The sequence below is a fragment of the Channa argus genome, chromosome 9 (assembly GCF_033026475.1).
Source record: "Channa argus isolate prfri chromosome 9, Channa argus male v1.0, whole genome shotgun sequence".
Classification (NCBI taxonomy): Eukaryota; Metazoa; Chordata; class Actinopteri; order Anabantiformes; family Channidae; genus Channa; species Channa argus.
This window is the reverse complement of record NC_090205.1, coordinates 18,642,294-18,658,572: the sequence shown is the minus strand read 5'-3', so window position 1 is coordinate 18,658,572 and position 16,279 is coordinate 18,642,294. Positions and strand designations below refer to the sequence as shown.

Here is a 16,279-nt window from a genome sequence, read left to right as displayed (position 1 = left end):
TCCTGTCAATGCATTTTAGCAAAGACATCTACCTATTAGACGCACTTATCCTTCTGCAACATTCTTTTATTCAGTTGATTTGTCCTTCAAAGTGTGAGTGCTGCAAAGAGCAGAGGAGAAAAATGACATGAACACAACCATAAAGAACAGTATGCAAGCAGCAGTGTTGACTATGTAAAGACTGAGGGCAAAACTCCTCCAGAGCCACAGTTGTATATGGATTGTAAAATAAAAGTCTCTTTAAACATTCAGCACGCTGTGCAATAAATATATTTAGCAAGTCCAATAATGTTTGTGTCCTTTGCAGAAGGAACATGGGGACTGTGTGTGCTCATGGCTGAGGCTCAGTCGCTGAAATGTGGATTTTAGGTTCAAGGGAAATGGAAGAAGAGTTTCCATTTGAAATTTCACAGTAGGTTCATGATTTATTTTTTTATTGCTTTTTCACTGAACTGACTTATTCTTGAGAGTGAATCATAATTATTCCAGTTGTGAGTGTGTGACATTGATTCTGCTGCTATATGGTGCGGTTTGCAAGAAAGTTTAAATACAAGTGATGGCAATTTTGATGGTTTATTTGCTTCTTATTGCCCTGGATGTAATTCTGATTGTGTAGCAGCAATGGGAAATCAATATAAGTTTAGAACTGTTAGTCTGACTAAAATGTTTGTTGCAAACTGAAAGAGCTTCACGCTTATTTAAACAGGGCTTATGGTAATGGTAACATTGTGCAGCCAAATGCTTCACATACTGCTTTTTCCAGTATTGTACAGGAAACTGAGAACTGGTTGAATAGAGATTTTGGATGTATAGTACAGCTCCTCTGCTCCGCTGCATCTTTTTATTATAGGACAGACAGATATTACATGATTTTGTATTAGTAGATCAGCTCTTACTTTGTAAAAATACATGAAAGTCTTATCCTGCAATACCAGGTCTCAGAAGATTAGAGAGTGAAGTCAAGCAGCCCTTCTAAACTAAACCCAGAGCTGCAATTAAATGTGGGGATACTGTCATTTAACCAGAAAAAATTTGATGCTGACATTTAGTTAATGAAGAGAGATGGTAATCTGCGAGAGATGAGGAGAGCAGATCCAGAACTCACTCTTGTTTTCTCTTATGGACAGTTAACCTTTGCTGTTCTCTGCAGGGTTTGTTGAATATGTTGATGAAATTAGCGCTCTCAGATGCATCTGGGTGGTGTTTGTGCAGTGGCTGGTGAGTCAGGTGCAGCTCTGGGCAGATGGTGGTCAGAATGGGGCATAATGCTCTCTTGATATTCATCAGGAGAGTTGACCTCTGCCATGATGTATTCAAACATCGGACAAACCTCACTTAGAGTACATCCCTGCATAATAAATGGATACAGATATTCAAAAACAAGACAGAAGCCATTTTCAGTTATCAGTTTCATTTCCACCTTCCTTTTTGTATAGTTTGTTTGCATAAAAACAGAGGTATTCTGAAAAAATATATAACAATAATTAAATGTTTATGTTACACTTGTTCCGATCATCCTATCGCTTTTTAAAAAGATTGCTGGAGAGATGCAAGGTTAATCAAAAAGATCACAGTGTATTATTAATGGAAAGTGCATACACCCACACTCAACTTTCAAATTCCTTCTCAAGTCAAAACCACAGAAAATAAGTCATATCGCAAAGCTCGGTTCAGTTTTGTTAAACAGGTAGAGCTTCTGCAAGGAAAACACTCAACAGAAGTAGTAAATTCAGTCACACTGTGTACTTACAGTACTTCTCTGCAAAAAGAACAAGAAGGCATTAAACATAGATAAAGAAAATTAAACAAATGGCAATGTGTGTGTGTGTGTGTGTGTGTGTGTGTGTGTGTGTGTGTGTGCGTGTTGAAAGCAAATGAACCTTTAGTTTTACAGACAAATAGGGTAAATGAACCTAAACGCACATTCTATCAAAGAATAGTTATAGCAGAAGAAAATTATAATTTGGAAAGGCCCTGTCAGACACTGTTGAAGGACCTGAAGAAAGCATTTCATGCAAAAAGCCAACGAAAATGCCTGAGTTGAGTTTGTTCTGTAAGGAAGAATAGGGCTAAAATCCTTGCAAGCTAATTGTAGCTAATCATCAGTTACTAAAGGCATCAGTTCACTTTTGCCACACACAAATATTTTAGTTCAAATAATTTTCTGTCCATATAAATTATCCCATTAAGGGTTATGGGGATGCTGGAGCTCATCTCAGCTGTCACTATAGGCGAGAGGCATGGTACATCCTGGACAAGGATAAAATAAATGAATAAGTGAAAGAGTGTCATGTCATTTGTTTTGTTTAGATCCAGTTATCCAGTTATCTAGTTGTATAAAAATCTGTTAAAATTTGAGATGATAAATAGTCGCACTGTACATACAACAGTTGAATGTACAGTGAGTTCTCTGGGTGTCCGTATTGACACTGACCCAACATTCACTGGGTGTTTCTGTAAAATGGTTCATAAAAACAAACACACACACTCACTCCTTTAAATGCTGCTAAACTGTTAATGACCAAACCATTAAGTTTTTAACTAAATATTTTATAGCAAATATTCTATTGCAGCTTTGTGGCATAAACGCTTGTGGCATTTTTAACAGAAATAAATACACACAAATTATCCTTGCACTGTGTCACAGGCACACGTGAGTACACACAGCCCACCTGGTACACTGTATGTACGGATGTGATACCTGTGAGAATGTGTCACCGCACTCTGTTCCCACTACAGTGGATACATCAGGGGGCTTGGGCATGTGTGAAAGGGGGATATGAGTTTTTTTTTTCCTACTTCTGTCGTTCTTGTTGCGATATGTTAGTATATCACATATATGACATGTATAAGAGCTAACATTTGAATTCTACTTGGTGTGTGCGCGTGTGTGTGAGTGTGTGTGTGTGTGTGTGTGTGTGTGTGTGTGTGTGTGTGTGTGTGTGTGTGTGTTTGTGTGTTTGGGGGGGTGAAAGGAAAGGAGGAAGGGGATCTAGGACAGGTGCTTAAAGAGAACCCCTTTGACTCATAGTCTGTTCACTAATTAAATTTGGGCTTGTGCATGTGGTGCTTGTGTTTGTGTGTGTGTGTGTGTGTGTGTGTGTGCGTGTGTGTACTTGTCTATCCATGGGAAAGGTTTGTCTTTTCCATTCCCTCACCCTTTGTTTATCTGTTTTAACATCCAAAATCTCTGTCAGTTTATACTGGTTCAACCAAGTTATGTATATTTATGACAGTTTTTATCCAAACTTATAATAATTAGTTCTTCTGACTGAAAATCTTTTAACTTAAAATGTTGAGTTGAGTGAATTACTTTCTAAAGGTTCATTCACCTCATTAAATTAATTTGATAAAAAGTTACCATGTTTGTAGACTTCACTTTTAGTATATGTTAAATTAGATTATGCTTGTTTATTTTCACAAAAAAAAACAATATGAACCCTGAATAAGATTAATGATGAATACATCATATATATACTATATATACTTTGAATAGTGTACAGCAGTAAGAATGGCATTCATCATTAATCTTATTCAGGGTTTATATTGTTTCTTTCTTTGTTCAGCTGCAGACTCAAGACATTAGCAATTTCTACTAAATCTGAGGATAATATTATATTATTATGCAATATTACTAAAAGTTTTTATGTGGTGTAAAATGAAGAATTACAGTTGAGAGACGGCAGGATTTACCCTTTACCTATACCTGAACATATGCTATATGGAAGTGAAAGGAATGTTGTGTACACACAAATACACAAGCTGTATGTCAAGTGAGAAATACATGTATTTGTATTAATAACTATTTAGAAATGATACAGACAGTTTTATCTATTCACTTGAGATTGAGCTATTCATTTTTTGTTTTCTACATTTCTGGAGAGTCATTTCAATCATCTGTAACAATTTTGGTGTGTGGTGTACAGTATGGAGAATGCAATGAAACAGAGGTTGTTGAGTCTCAGTGTGCAAAAATAACAATAACATTCGCCAGCTGGGAAGACGGCCTTTAGCCTGAGTGGGAGTTGTTGGCTGAAATGAAAGAAGATCGAAAAGTATTTTAAGGATGATTCTAGTGTTGGTGAGATGTTTTTTTTTTTTTTTTTGCTATTGTCACACACCAATACATTCAGCTGTCTTCTTATTGTTGACTAGGGTTCTGTTTATTTCAACTCTTGACTGGGTGAAATGAGATTTGTCAAAGTCCATTTTGATTTATTTGGCCATTTGTCATAAAGGCTTTCATTATCATTGCTTAGCCCCATTGTGTCTTTTTAATCAAGGAATTGATTTAAGATTAATTTATTGCCATCAAGCTTGCACATTAGAGGGGAATTGGAAAAAGCAACTCAATGTCATTTGCATTTGGATTTCAATGCCTAAAAATGTGACACGTGCAAGTCACAATTAAGCTTAAGATTATTTCTAAAACATAAGATGTAAACAGATCAGACAGTGATTAAACCATCAAAAAAATAAAAGGAATGATCTTTTCTTGTATTATGATTATGATGGATGTTGTGTTATTTCTACTCTATTACATTTTAATCACCGAATAAACCCAGTAACCTATCTGTTTTGTTTTGTTTTTTTAGTTTAAAATTAATTTTGAGTGATAACATTTTCAGGACATTTAGTCCACATTTTGTGTTTAGGCAGGTTGAATCGTGTCTGCCACCCACAAGCTATTTTCCACCTGCTGCCCACCTACATTTACAATAGTGTAGCAGAGCCCAGGATAAACACAAATATAGACAGACACAACAGAGTGCACATGGTGACCACGCTACTTAGATTAACCTTCATCCTCCCAGATGAAACCTGTTGTCTTTACCTGGAGCTCTCTGCGTCCAACACAATATGAACGTCATACTTAAACAATAGTAACCTTTTCTTCCAGTCACTCAAAGACAATGCGAGAGGAGTTTGTGTTTGTTGGCAAAAAAGCATTGCTCCTTACCTCCAAGGAGGAACTGAATCAACAGATAGCAACCAATTAACAACTAAAAGCTCTTTGAAGGTAATTTACTGTCTGTCATTTTCTGGTTTTCCAATTGTAGGATATTTTGAGCATTGTTTGAGGCACATGTAAAACCAAGCGGAAGAACGGACTTGAGATAATTTGTGGCGACGCTTCAAACTAAACCACATTATTCATCATTACCTAAAATGACACTAAGTGTTTATTTTAATTGGTATTATTAAATGTTCACCTTACCAATGCTACTACAACACAATCCTGTAAACAGGTAAAGGGAGAGAGAGCAAGAGGAGAGGAGGCGATCAGGTTTCCCAGCCGCTCTGTACCCTAATCCTGGATTTGGAACCGGGATAAAAAGACAAACACAAGTAATAACAGCACTGACATAGGATTGGTAGGTGGGGGTGAGCAGCTAGATAGGAAATAAGGGGCCTTGTAGGTTGAAAGAGGGGTGGTTAGTTGTAGGTGGGTGGGATATAAATACCTGCAGTAGACAAGGGCGGCAAAATGCTGAGAATATGACGGACACAGACTTACCTGCATGTATAATAGAAAAGAGACAGAGAGACGCTGTAGAGGCCTTAATGAGAGAAATCTCAGCAGAAATGAAACTTCTTTGAACAGATGTTCCTGGAACTTCAACCTGAAGCTCATAACTATTCATCCTTGAGAGTCTTGGCTGAGGGTAGAGCTGTGCCAAAAGCTGTGAACACTTCTGGCTGAAATGCTGACATCCCTTTCTCTTACAGAAGGAAAAAACAAGTAACCTCCCGCAGGTTTCTGTCTCTGTATTCCCAATTGACCTAAGAGAGAAATAATGCTTGACTGAGCCAGAGAGAAAAGGATGAGACTATGAGATGAGACAAAAGGTGAAAGAAGATGATGAGATGCAGTGAGTAAAAGACAAGGCAGAACAAGAGAAGGCCAAAGCACACAAGAAGAGGACAAGAAGAAGACAAAGTAATACAAGCATAGATTCCAACAGGACGACACTAGGAAAGACAAGGACAGACAAAAAAGAAACGAACAAGCAAAACAACAATGGGAGACAAATAATGTAAGAGAGAACAAGTAAAGACAAGAAGTCATTCAAGGAGCCACTTCAAACTTCAGTGTTTCCTTTGGATCAGGCGAGTGTAAGAGGCCAAAATGGCATGTCAGGCTTTCAGCGCTGACTCTTTCACCTCACTGGCAGGAGATACACCCTTGCCAATCCTCATGCACCATGCCTCTACCAGTGACTGCCTGCCATCCACCTCCCATGCTCATAGCATGGTTTCTGCAGGTAAGCTGCACTTTTTTTCTTTTGGGTCTCTCTCTCGTTGTCTCACATTTAAATGTTTGTCATTCACAAATGCTTGAAGACACACTTCTATGTTCATTCGATCTTAAGTCTCGGGAACCTTGAAGAAGAAAAGGTATTGGCATAGTCATGTTTCTTGTAACAAAACATAACGTTGCACAATTAGCAGGGATTTCCTTTATTATTACTGAGCACATTATTGATCGTGCAAGTCCTGCTTTATGGAGCGGCAGGTGAGGTATGTCCCATGCAGGTCTATAAGTTGAACTAACTGTACTCAGCCATCCTGCTGATGCTTCCTTATCAAGAAGACTTGTATTCTCAGAAATGGGGAGGGTGAATTAAATAGAGAAATACATTTATTCAAATCTGATCCAAATTATGTAAATGTATCTAATCATCTTGTTTGGCCCAGCTGTCTCTACTCAGTGGATAATTGCTTTGAGGATATATTATCTGTATGACTAACTCGCCAAGGTCTTTTTCTTCATGGGGCTTTGTGCAAAAAAAATCTTCCTGGGTTTTAGTGTGAGCTGATTGTTATTGCTTGGAATAAATTATATTAGATCATGCAGAACATTAGTCATAAAATACATTAATACTGCATATAGTTTGGAGATTTTGCTGACCTGGCCTATATTTATTGCCCATTTTATGGAATGAAATGCAAACTGTCGCCCAATAAAAAAAAAAATAGCCAGATTTGTAATAATAGAATAAGTAAAATTACCATTATGACAACTGTATACACTTTAATACAACTGTATACACAACATTTTTTGTTGAGATGCAGCAAAATCCATAATCAAATCATTATATATGACACAGGACACCATAGAAACTGCCTGTACATTTTTGGGGTGATGCTTAAAGTAAAAACATGACTGCTTCATAGTTGAGGCTTCCATTTTATATACACTTGTCACAGAAGAGCATCCACAATGGCATGTAAAGCAGTTATTTAAAAGATACAGCAGCATTTAAATCTAAATGGGAATTGGTTCCATAACAATGATAATAATAATCATTGCTTGGTTTCTAACGCAATGTTCATTTATTAGGTATTAGAAGATTATATATGGATTTTAAATCAGTCTGTAGTGACAGCTGCAAATCTACAATTTTTTTTATTGAGGTGGCAAACACATTACAAATAGGGGGGTACATTTGGAAAATTATTTAAAAGGTTTTTAACCCCAATTTTAAAATCTGTTCAGATATAATAATCGTTAACTACATATTGAATGTTTTGTTTAAAAAGCCATTAGCAGCTCCAATTTTTTTAAAAACAAGGTAGTTTTCAAAATTCTATTCAAGTAAATCTCCGTCTGAATTCGTTAGATCCTCTAAAGTTTGTAACTGTAAAATGTAAGCACATTTGTTTCCATCAGTATCATCTGGGCTTTCTCTGGGTCAGAGCTCCAAGCGCTCTCACATGCATCCCTCCCTCGGCAACGCTCTTGGCAACAGCCCCCCGAACCTACATTACCCAGTCACCCCCTGTCACTACACCAACCAGCAGGCCACCTATGGCATGATGGCAGGTGAGTGAAGCTTATGAGGAAGATTTTCTGATTACAAGAAAAGTGCAGCTGCAGTAAAACAGTTGCGATTAAATATTGATGTTTTCACTGTAGGTGAAACAAAAACAGGAATATTGACTTAAATCAGTATGGAGTAGCTGACTAGGAATCATTATGATGATGTTTGAAATAAAGATTACACGGAGGCTCGTGTTTTTTTCTTCACACAGCCCCTATGACAAGAGGTAATGTTATTCAGTTAAGTGTGTAAGCAGTGAAGTTGGATCAAGGATGTATTGAAAGTCTCAACAAGTCTGTGATGACCTGAGTTGCTAAGTTATTTAGTTTGGGTCATGTGTGGGCATATATATGGGAAATATATGGACACAATCTGCATACTAAAAGTAAAGTAATTTATTGGACATGCAGGAAAGACAGATGTAGTCGCAGAAGCTGACAAACAGTTCACATTTAAACACGCTGATATGGGCATCCAATTAAATATTCTTGTTCTGCAATGTATTAATGATTCGATCAAAGTTTTGATGATGATTATTATGCAGACAATGACAATTATATTATACAGTGTATGGTAATGACATTAGTAATTATGATAATAAAGTCTTCTCTGTCTGTCTAACTCTCTGTAGCCCAGGAGATGCTCTCTGCAAGTATTTCTCAGACTCGTATCCTGCAGACCTGTGGTGTCCCTCACCCTAACATGGTGAGCGGTGCAAATCCATTGCAAGGTAATGATTAGATACACACAAACACACACACACAATCTGTTGCTCTCATTGCCTGGGGGTAAACCCATTAAACTGAGCAGACATTTTATTTATTCTCCATTTAATTTCAATTCTGCTACCAGTTCTGCTACCAATCAAATTCAGACTTGATTACCTCACCTTAGTGCACTAGTTAAACATAACTGTCAAATATGACTTGCCACCTCCTCCCTTTCCTGCAGTGGGAGCAGAAACAGGAATATAAAAGCGGTTGTGTGAGAGCGATCAGAAAGAAGGGTTCTGATTTTAGCAGACCCCCCCCCTCCTTTTTTCAAATAAAACTTCAACATAGACGATGAATCATGTGGATGGCCTTGTGAGGCTGACTTATAGGTGTTAATATTGCACACCCAGCTAGATTTAATGAAACTGGAAATCAGTCCAGCTCATTTTATTTAAAAACCACTCTCCAGGACAAATTCAATTAACACCACAGCCATTTTGATTTACTTTTTGAACAGACAAAACTCTATGAAACATAATTAATTTTAAGAACTTTTTAGGGATCTCCACGCACAGACACAAAAATCTTGTAAAATGTTAACATTCCTTCCTCTCTGAAATTGCTTTGAAGTCATAATTGTTACTGTGCATACTGAGCACCCTCTCTTCAAAGGATGATAGATTTTGCGTTCTCTCTGTTTTTACATTAAACAACTCAGAATCAGAGTCTTTTTTGTGTGAAAACACTACAGTAGTTTTTGTGTCTTGTACATGAACACAAACCAGAAAAGACACCCGGACACATTCAGCAAATAGACATGAGACAGGATTTCACTCCATGTGCACGTGTGCCGCATACAAATTCATCTGAATAATTAAAACATGAAGAACTGAAAAACTGAATAAAGTGAGGGCAAAAAAAAGAAAGAATGAAGACATAAATAGCATTTTAAGTGGATGAAGAAAATAACCCTTGGTGCATTTCTTTGTTAAAGACAGTATAGCTGTCACAAATTTGGATGATATACCCCAAGCTGAACCATATATAGAGCTAAACGAACAAAACTTAAAACATAACCCTGGTGGCATGGAAAAATTACAATTTTCTGAGGAAATAAAATTGCTTCTTTAAACAGGCAAGACTGTGAAAACAGTCCACTTGAGTGTCGACACGAACCCACTCCTGTGAATGGTCTAATAAAATTGTGTGGTCTGTGGTGTCAAAGACTGTGCTGAAATACATCGGGATTCAAATTTAGCTGTTCGTAGATACAAACATTAATGAGGATTAGACAATTAGAAAAGAATAGAACAGGGCATATGGGAAGATAACTGTTCAGACCCTCAGCAGAAGATTATTCAAGAGGAAAGGGCAGAAACAGTTAATAGCTTTTAAACACTAAAGTAATTATGAGTGCTGAGGTTACTGTAGAAATTGGCCCTTTTATTTTTAAAGCTGTATTAATCTATTTTTTACATTAGCAATGGATCAAATGACTAAGTGTAATGTGAAAGGTGATGCCTTATGAACCCGCAGAGACTTATCAGCTCTGCAGTTCTTCTCGGCTCTATGAGGTTGTTATTTTTTCACCTTCTTTACTTCATAAGTCTTGTTTTCAGCCCCAGGAGGCAACCCATGGTGAAGCATTTAGCATCTAAAGGGCCAGATATTTTTTTCAGTTTGTGGAAACAAACGTTAATATGGACTTAGATTTCTCAGGCGACCTGAAACACAACTCCAAATGAATTCTAATGTTGTTCCCTGTCTGCTGTATGTGCAAATACTGTAGGACCATTTGGGGAATTGTTAGTTAAGACATTGTTCATAATAGCTTTAGTGTGATAAAAAAAAAAAAAGGCTGCTTGCTCAGTGGGCAAAAAACATATCAGTAAATGGAGCTTTGATTACAGTATCGAGTCAGCATATTGTGCAATTGTTTGCTTAATATCTTTGGATAGAATAAAGCTGCTGTTGCTGTAACACGCCTGCACCTGGAGGGTCCGTGTCCATGTACACAAAGGCTTGTGAGGTGCTTTCATAAATCCACTGAGCCCACATGTGCTTTGAAAGAAGGTTGCTGCTTAGCCTGTCTCCAAAGCACGCAAACAACTGTTGTGTGCACTGCACCATGGCTGCTGGTACACTCTCTGGGGAACACATGGTTCAGGCACAGACAAGGCAAAGTACTCTCTCTCTCTCTTCTTTCCAACAAGGTGAGGAAAACAGGACAGCTCAAGCTGAATCACCCAGGACCTAAAGAAACTGTTGCTGTTCTCAGGAGTAAAAAGTTTTACCACAAATTATTCTCACAGGGTGTCCAGTCTCTTTTTGGATGTTGATGTTAACCGCAGTATCTTAACTGACAGCAATTTAAGAGCTACATATCTGCCAGCCAAGCTCTAAAGTAAGGGCTATGAAAACTGTGGGCAATTGCAGGAAGGCAGATATGCTGTACATTGTACCTGGATAGGAGATTTCAAGAGACAGAGTTCAACCTCTTCCTGCACCTTCAGTACAAAACAGAATCACTGATGCATATATTTTTGATGTAGAATCTGCCACTTTGCTCTCTAGCTGGCGTATAAATCCGACTGAACAATTCAGCAGGTCAATGACAGCATCTTTTTCCACTTTTGGAAACCCAACCATACAGGGGGCTTGAGAGGGCTATTACTGCATTTAGTGTTTCTGCTGCTGTAGTACTACAGCGAGAGTCGGAAATGACTCACACTCCGCTGTTGTCAGGTAATATTTAGCTGCTTCACAGTATGTCAGAGTGTCAGATGAAGCTTTTGTGCTGATTTTGTCATCTCAGGTTCAGTAGGAAAGATGATGTTGTGTGCTACATGCTCAGTTTAAATAAGCAGTTATGGCTGTTGTGGCTCAGCCTTAGCTCCACTCAGTTGAGGATGAAAAGAAGAAAAATCATTGCCCTGAGCAAAGTCAATGAGTGGTTACACCAAAGAACTCATGTTGAAGGATGAAACCTGCGTGACTGTTGATTAGTTTGGTTACTGTGCAAGGAACATAATCAGAATATTGACCTATTCTCATTTTGTGTGGATGTACTGTATTGAAAATACTGTAAGTTGTATAACCTTAATTCTGAACAACACAAAAACAAAATAATTGTACATGATTTAAACCAACACATGCATGAAACAGTTTTAACAAAGAAATGTAGAATTTGAGATATAGTCGATGTGTTGGACTGCAGGAATTTTAGCTAATATATAGCTAAATGGGTGTAAGTGCACTGTATAGAGAAATGTATCCTGTCTGTCATCTCTGATCCATAACAAAATAAATAAAACCAACAGGGTGCAAATTTAACCCAATAGGTTTAATCTAAAGCTAGAAATCATTTTTATCTCCATTATTACCTGATCTTTAAATCCAGTTACTGCAGTTGTATAACACCGTTTGCACTGCAACTGCACTAACACAAGAGGGGAGTGTTGCATTGTTCATTATAGATTGAGTTGCTACAATGCCATGAGCCTGGGAAGAGCATGTGAAGAGCATCAGAGTGGAGCTGTTGGCAGACAATGAGTAGAACAATGTCTTTGGTATAACAATGCTCTTATAGAATAGGATGTAATGTGATTGACTGCATATTTTCTAGTGAAATGAATCAATGCATTTGTGTGTGTGAGGTTTTTTTTTTTGCTCAGCACAGCTGCAGTGAGAAACATCATATTCCAACCTACAGTTAGTTATCCAGCTGTCTTGTTCTCTGGCAGTCATTATTACTACAAAAGAGAGGAATTAGTGATTATTAGTTACAGCAACCTGTGGAAATATTAAAGAATGCTGAATGTTTAGGTTACAATCTGTGGTATGATAAATGCATGTAAACCTATTTTTATTAAGTGTTCCATAATTATTTCTAGCGAATTGGGACTGTTTCATAGGAAGAAATAAATATACAAATATAAGTAGTGAACCCAGTTTTATGCACATCACTACACTTGATGACAAGAGGATTCTGACATGAAATGTAAACAGGGATTGTTTAATTATGAGTTAACTAAATATTTTGAACATTGAACAGGAGAATGAAGACCTATTGATCAAGCCCCTGAAATGGCAACAATTATTTCAGTGTAGATGTAACACACTGGCTTTGTCAGACCTTTCAAACTTGTCTCATCTGTGAATGGAGCTGGCTCAAGCATCACCACATGAGCCAACCAGGGAAGCTGCAGAATTAGATTAAGTTCCATGCAACATGTTGCATTTTCATATTTATTTCTCAGAGCAGTATTTGTATCTGCTTGGGAAAATATTGCCATAGATTTAGAGTGATAGTGTTCTCTGTTTCAGTGGAGAGTTTAAGCATTGCATGATTTACAAGAAATTTCAGAAGATGGACATAATAGAATAAGACAATTAATAAAGAGTACTCAGCTTTCACGTCAGGATGGGGATAAAAACCATCAAAGGGAAATGATGACCAAAAAGACAGTGGCTTTAGCTAATGGGTATCATTCCTAGTAGTTTGGAGCTTCGTATGGGCTTGTCTATTTGGTGTGCTGTCAAGATAACAGTCTGAGGCTCTCTTACCAACTAATTTTCTACTCTCAGGTTTTCCTTCTTTCTCCACCCTGTCCCTCTCTCTTCTTACAGGATCTCTGACTCCTTGTTTGTACAAGTTTCCAGATCACGGTCTAAGTAGTGGTTCTTGTGCATTAAGCCATGGTTTCTCCTCACTGCCTTCGGCCCTCCTCTCAACTGATGAGGCCCCCGGGGGCCCTAGTGTTGGAGAGATAAAAATTGACGCCCAAAGAAAGAGCATGCAGGACACTGAAGATGCCCCTGCAATGGACTCACCACAGATACGAGAGCTGGAGATGTTTGCCAATGATTTCAAAATCCGGAGGATCAAACTTGGTGAGTCCAGCTTTAGGTTCAAATTGTCTCACTATTCCAAAATGACATATCTCAAATCTGTCTTTGCACTCACCAAATTACTTCTCTGTTCAAGCATTCAATAATTAATGTTTATTTGTGTTTCACTGTGACCCACAGGTTACACCCAGACTAATGTAGGCGAGGCTCTTGCTGCAGTGCATGGCTCTGAGTTCAGCCAGACCACAATCTGTCGCTTTGAAAATTTGCAGCTGAGCTTTAAAAATGCCTGCAAACTCAAGGCCATTCTGGCAAAATGGCTTGACGAAGCCGAGCTAGCTGGTGGTGAGTCACACGTATTCACTTTTTTGATATACGACACTTCAAAATGAATAAAATATCTACTCACAACCCCACAACGTATTCTTTTTTCAATTTTTTTTTTTTCAATTTTTTTCACATCATTTTATTTTGAAACCCTTTAGAACACGGAGGAAGGAACATTCTTTGCAAAGGTTAAGACAAAAATGTAATTTAATACAATTTACAAATACAGTTCGTTCTTTCTCCTCCCTTATCTCGTGAATCAGCTCCTGACTATCAGATTCACAGTTGTGTTCCCTTGGAGGGGACAAGAAGGTCTGGGACACCTTGTGGAAGAACATTTTGACAGCTGAAACACAAAAAAATTATGTTCATATTTGTTCCAAATGATTTAAAGGACTTTAAATCAGTCTAAGTCTCTGGGTTAAGTTAGCTGTCAGCCAAAAACAATCAATAAGTCACCCGACCTGTTATTTTACTGCCGTGGTGCTTAAAAAATGTTTACTTTTCCAAAAAACACAACATAATAATGTTTAATAATGTTTTCTTATTATGTTTTCCTTCCATTAGCCTTGTACAGTGATAAAATAGGGATGAATGAACGAAAGAGGAAAAGGAGAACAACTATAAGGTATTTAATATAAGGACAAAACATACAAAACATACTATACAGTCATTTTTAGTTTGTTAGTCATTTCCTCTTTTTATTTCTTCTCTTCAGCTTAGGAGCAAAGGAGGCCCTGGAGCGGAGTTTTGTGGAGAAAAGTAAGCCATCCTCTCAAGAAATAGCCCGGATAGCTAAAGGTCTTCACCTGGAGAAGGAGGTGGTCAGAGTCTGGTTCTGCAACCGACGTCAAAGGGAGAAAAGAGTCAAAACAAGCCTCAACCTCAGCTCCTGTTTGACCAAAATCAGTCCAAACTGCATAGCACAGATGAATAAAACACAAAGGCCAATGACGTAATTTAAGGTCGCTGACAGAGGCTGCCTGCATGACCACAGCTAGTGAAAAGCCTTTATGTCTGGCTCCAAATAATAGAGGAACCAGAAAATAAGAAGAAATAAGAAAAAAAGTATCCTCAGTCTCCATTAAGCAGTTCCTACTTTGTTCAACATTCATGTGAAATTCTATCTAATGACAGTTATGTGGCAAAAACTACTCACACATCTGAGTCACTGTCCACAAAAAAATTTCAACTTGCTTACTATGGCTTTAGTTTAGGGTATAAATGTTGATTAATGCTTTTAAATTTCTCTCTGACTTCTCTATATTAAAATATTTCTCCAATTCTAGCTGAAAAACACCTCCAGATAACATCAACCAGAGGAGTTTTAAGTGTTCAGGTGATGTCATCTGGGGGAGCTCTGGAAAAGCATGTTGACCTAGATAAAAAAAACTCCACAGTAGGAGCAACAAGATAACATAATCTGAGCTGAAGGTTCCTACCAGTGATGTCACCTGGAGGCTTTTTCCAGCTAAAAGTAGAGACATATTTTGATACAGGGAAGTCAATGGGAGGTTTAATGGCATTTATGTACATGTACTACCCAAACTAGAACCATAAAAAGTGGGTTCAAAATCAGTTTTCTTAGTGCTATTTCTGGGTTTTCCTTTAGCTTGTAAAGAAATTCCTCTTGCAGTATTTAGACCTCTGCTTGTGATGGAAAAAGCCTAATTTAAAAACATGTAAATGTCAAAGTTGAAAGTGCAAAGATAAAATGTTTTCATAAACAGCATATGATTTATGTTTTGACTATGCAGCTACCAGTTATAACTTTGAAATGTACTGAATCTTGGCTTTGCCCCATTGGCTAGATGAATGTTCTAAGTGTATTAAACACACAAACAAAATCCATTACTATCAGATTGCCAGTGACATCATGCAGATCAGCCATGTGCTTTTCTAAAAAAAAAGGGAATGTCCTTTACTGTGTCCTTTTTAAATGCAAAATGACTTTTTGTGTTATAGCTGTATATGGTTGTGCATTTGTTGTGTATTTGTGATTAGAGCTGATGTCCTCCTGTACCTGTCACTGTTATGAAAAATGTTTGATGGTAATTTATATAAGTTAATACAGCTGTGGTCAAAACAGTAATATATTTAAAGTTTGGCAACAGCCTGCGCTATTTATTTCAGATCTAATATTTTATGTTGATCTACTTACAGTGTCTTTGATTTATGCTCTGAAGTCAGGGATATACAAAACTTTTTGACATTTTTTGTTAACAAATTGATCTGAGGTCTGTTCTGTTCCTGTTGCAAGATAGATTGAGTTTTTCATATTTGTTGATGTTATGCTTTTGTTGCTGCTGCCTTGACAACATGTCAAGCAAAATGCAATGTTGACCTGGTTGAGATGACTGATGTGAAATGTCTTAGTGAAGTGAAACAAGACAATACCCTCTGACAGAAGACCCTTCCCAGACTGGGCCCTGATAGTCAGCTTACATCAGGTACTATTAATTGGTGTCCGAAAAAGACAGAAAATTAATGAATAAAAAATACAAGTCATATAAGAATGTCAGATAAATTATTAAAAAGTGCCTTCATTCTCATTCAGATTGA

The 16,279-nt window shown here is 37.5% G+C and overlaps 1 protein-coding gene across 3 annotated transcripts; it reads left to right on the top strand.

The window, feature by feature from the left end:
• The first annotated feature begins 306 nt into the window (after positions 1–306).
• pou1f1 (POU class 1 homeobox 1) lies at positions 307–16,116 on the top strand. Of its 3 annotated transcripts, XM_067516206.1 has the most exons (8): positions 307–412; positions 5,731–6,266; positions 7,676–7,828; positions 8,458–8,556; positions 13,169–13,432; positions 13,571–13,735; positions 14,285–14,345; positions 14,436–16,116. In XM_067516206.1, the coding sequence occupies exons 2-8, from the start codon at positions 6,131–6,133 to the stop codon at positions 14,674–14,676; spliced, it is 1,119 nt and encodes a 372-aa protein (XP_067372307.1). In that variant the 5' UTR covers positions 307–412; positions 5,731–6,130; the 3' UTR covers positions 14,677–16,116. The 3 variants fall into 3 exon arrangements, with proteins under 3 accessions (XP_067372307.1, XP_067372308.1, XP_067372309.1); XM_067516208.1 differs by lacking the exon at positions 307–412 and having other exon boundaries at positions 5,454–6,266; positions 13,127–13,432; XM_067516207.1 differs by lacking the exons at positions 307–412; positions 7,676–7,828 and having other exon boundaries at positions 5,453–6,266.
• Positions 16,117–16,279: the final 163 nt, after the last annotated feature.

Coding starts and splice junctions, on each gene's coding strand:
- pou1f1 (XM_067516208.1), top strand. CDS start 6,131: ATGGCATGTCAGGCTTTCAGCGCTGACTCTTTCACCTCACTGGCAGGA. Junction 13,433..13,570: donor AATCCGGAGGATCAAACTTG/GTGAGTCCAGCT, acceptor TGTGACCCACAG/GTTACACCCAGACTAATGTA. Junction 13,736..14,284: donor CGAAGCCGAGCTAGCTGGTG/GTGAGTCACACG, acceptor TCCTTCCATTAG/CCTTGTACAGTGATAAAATA.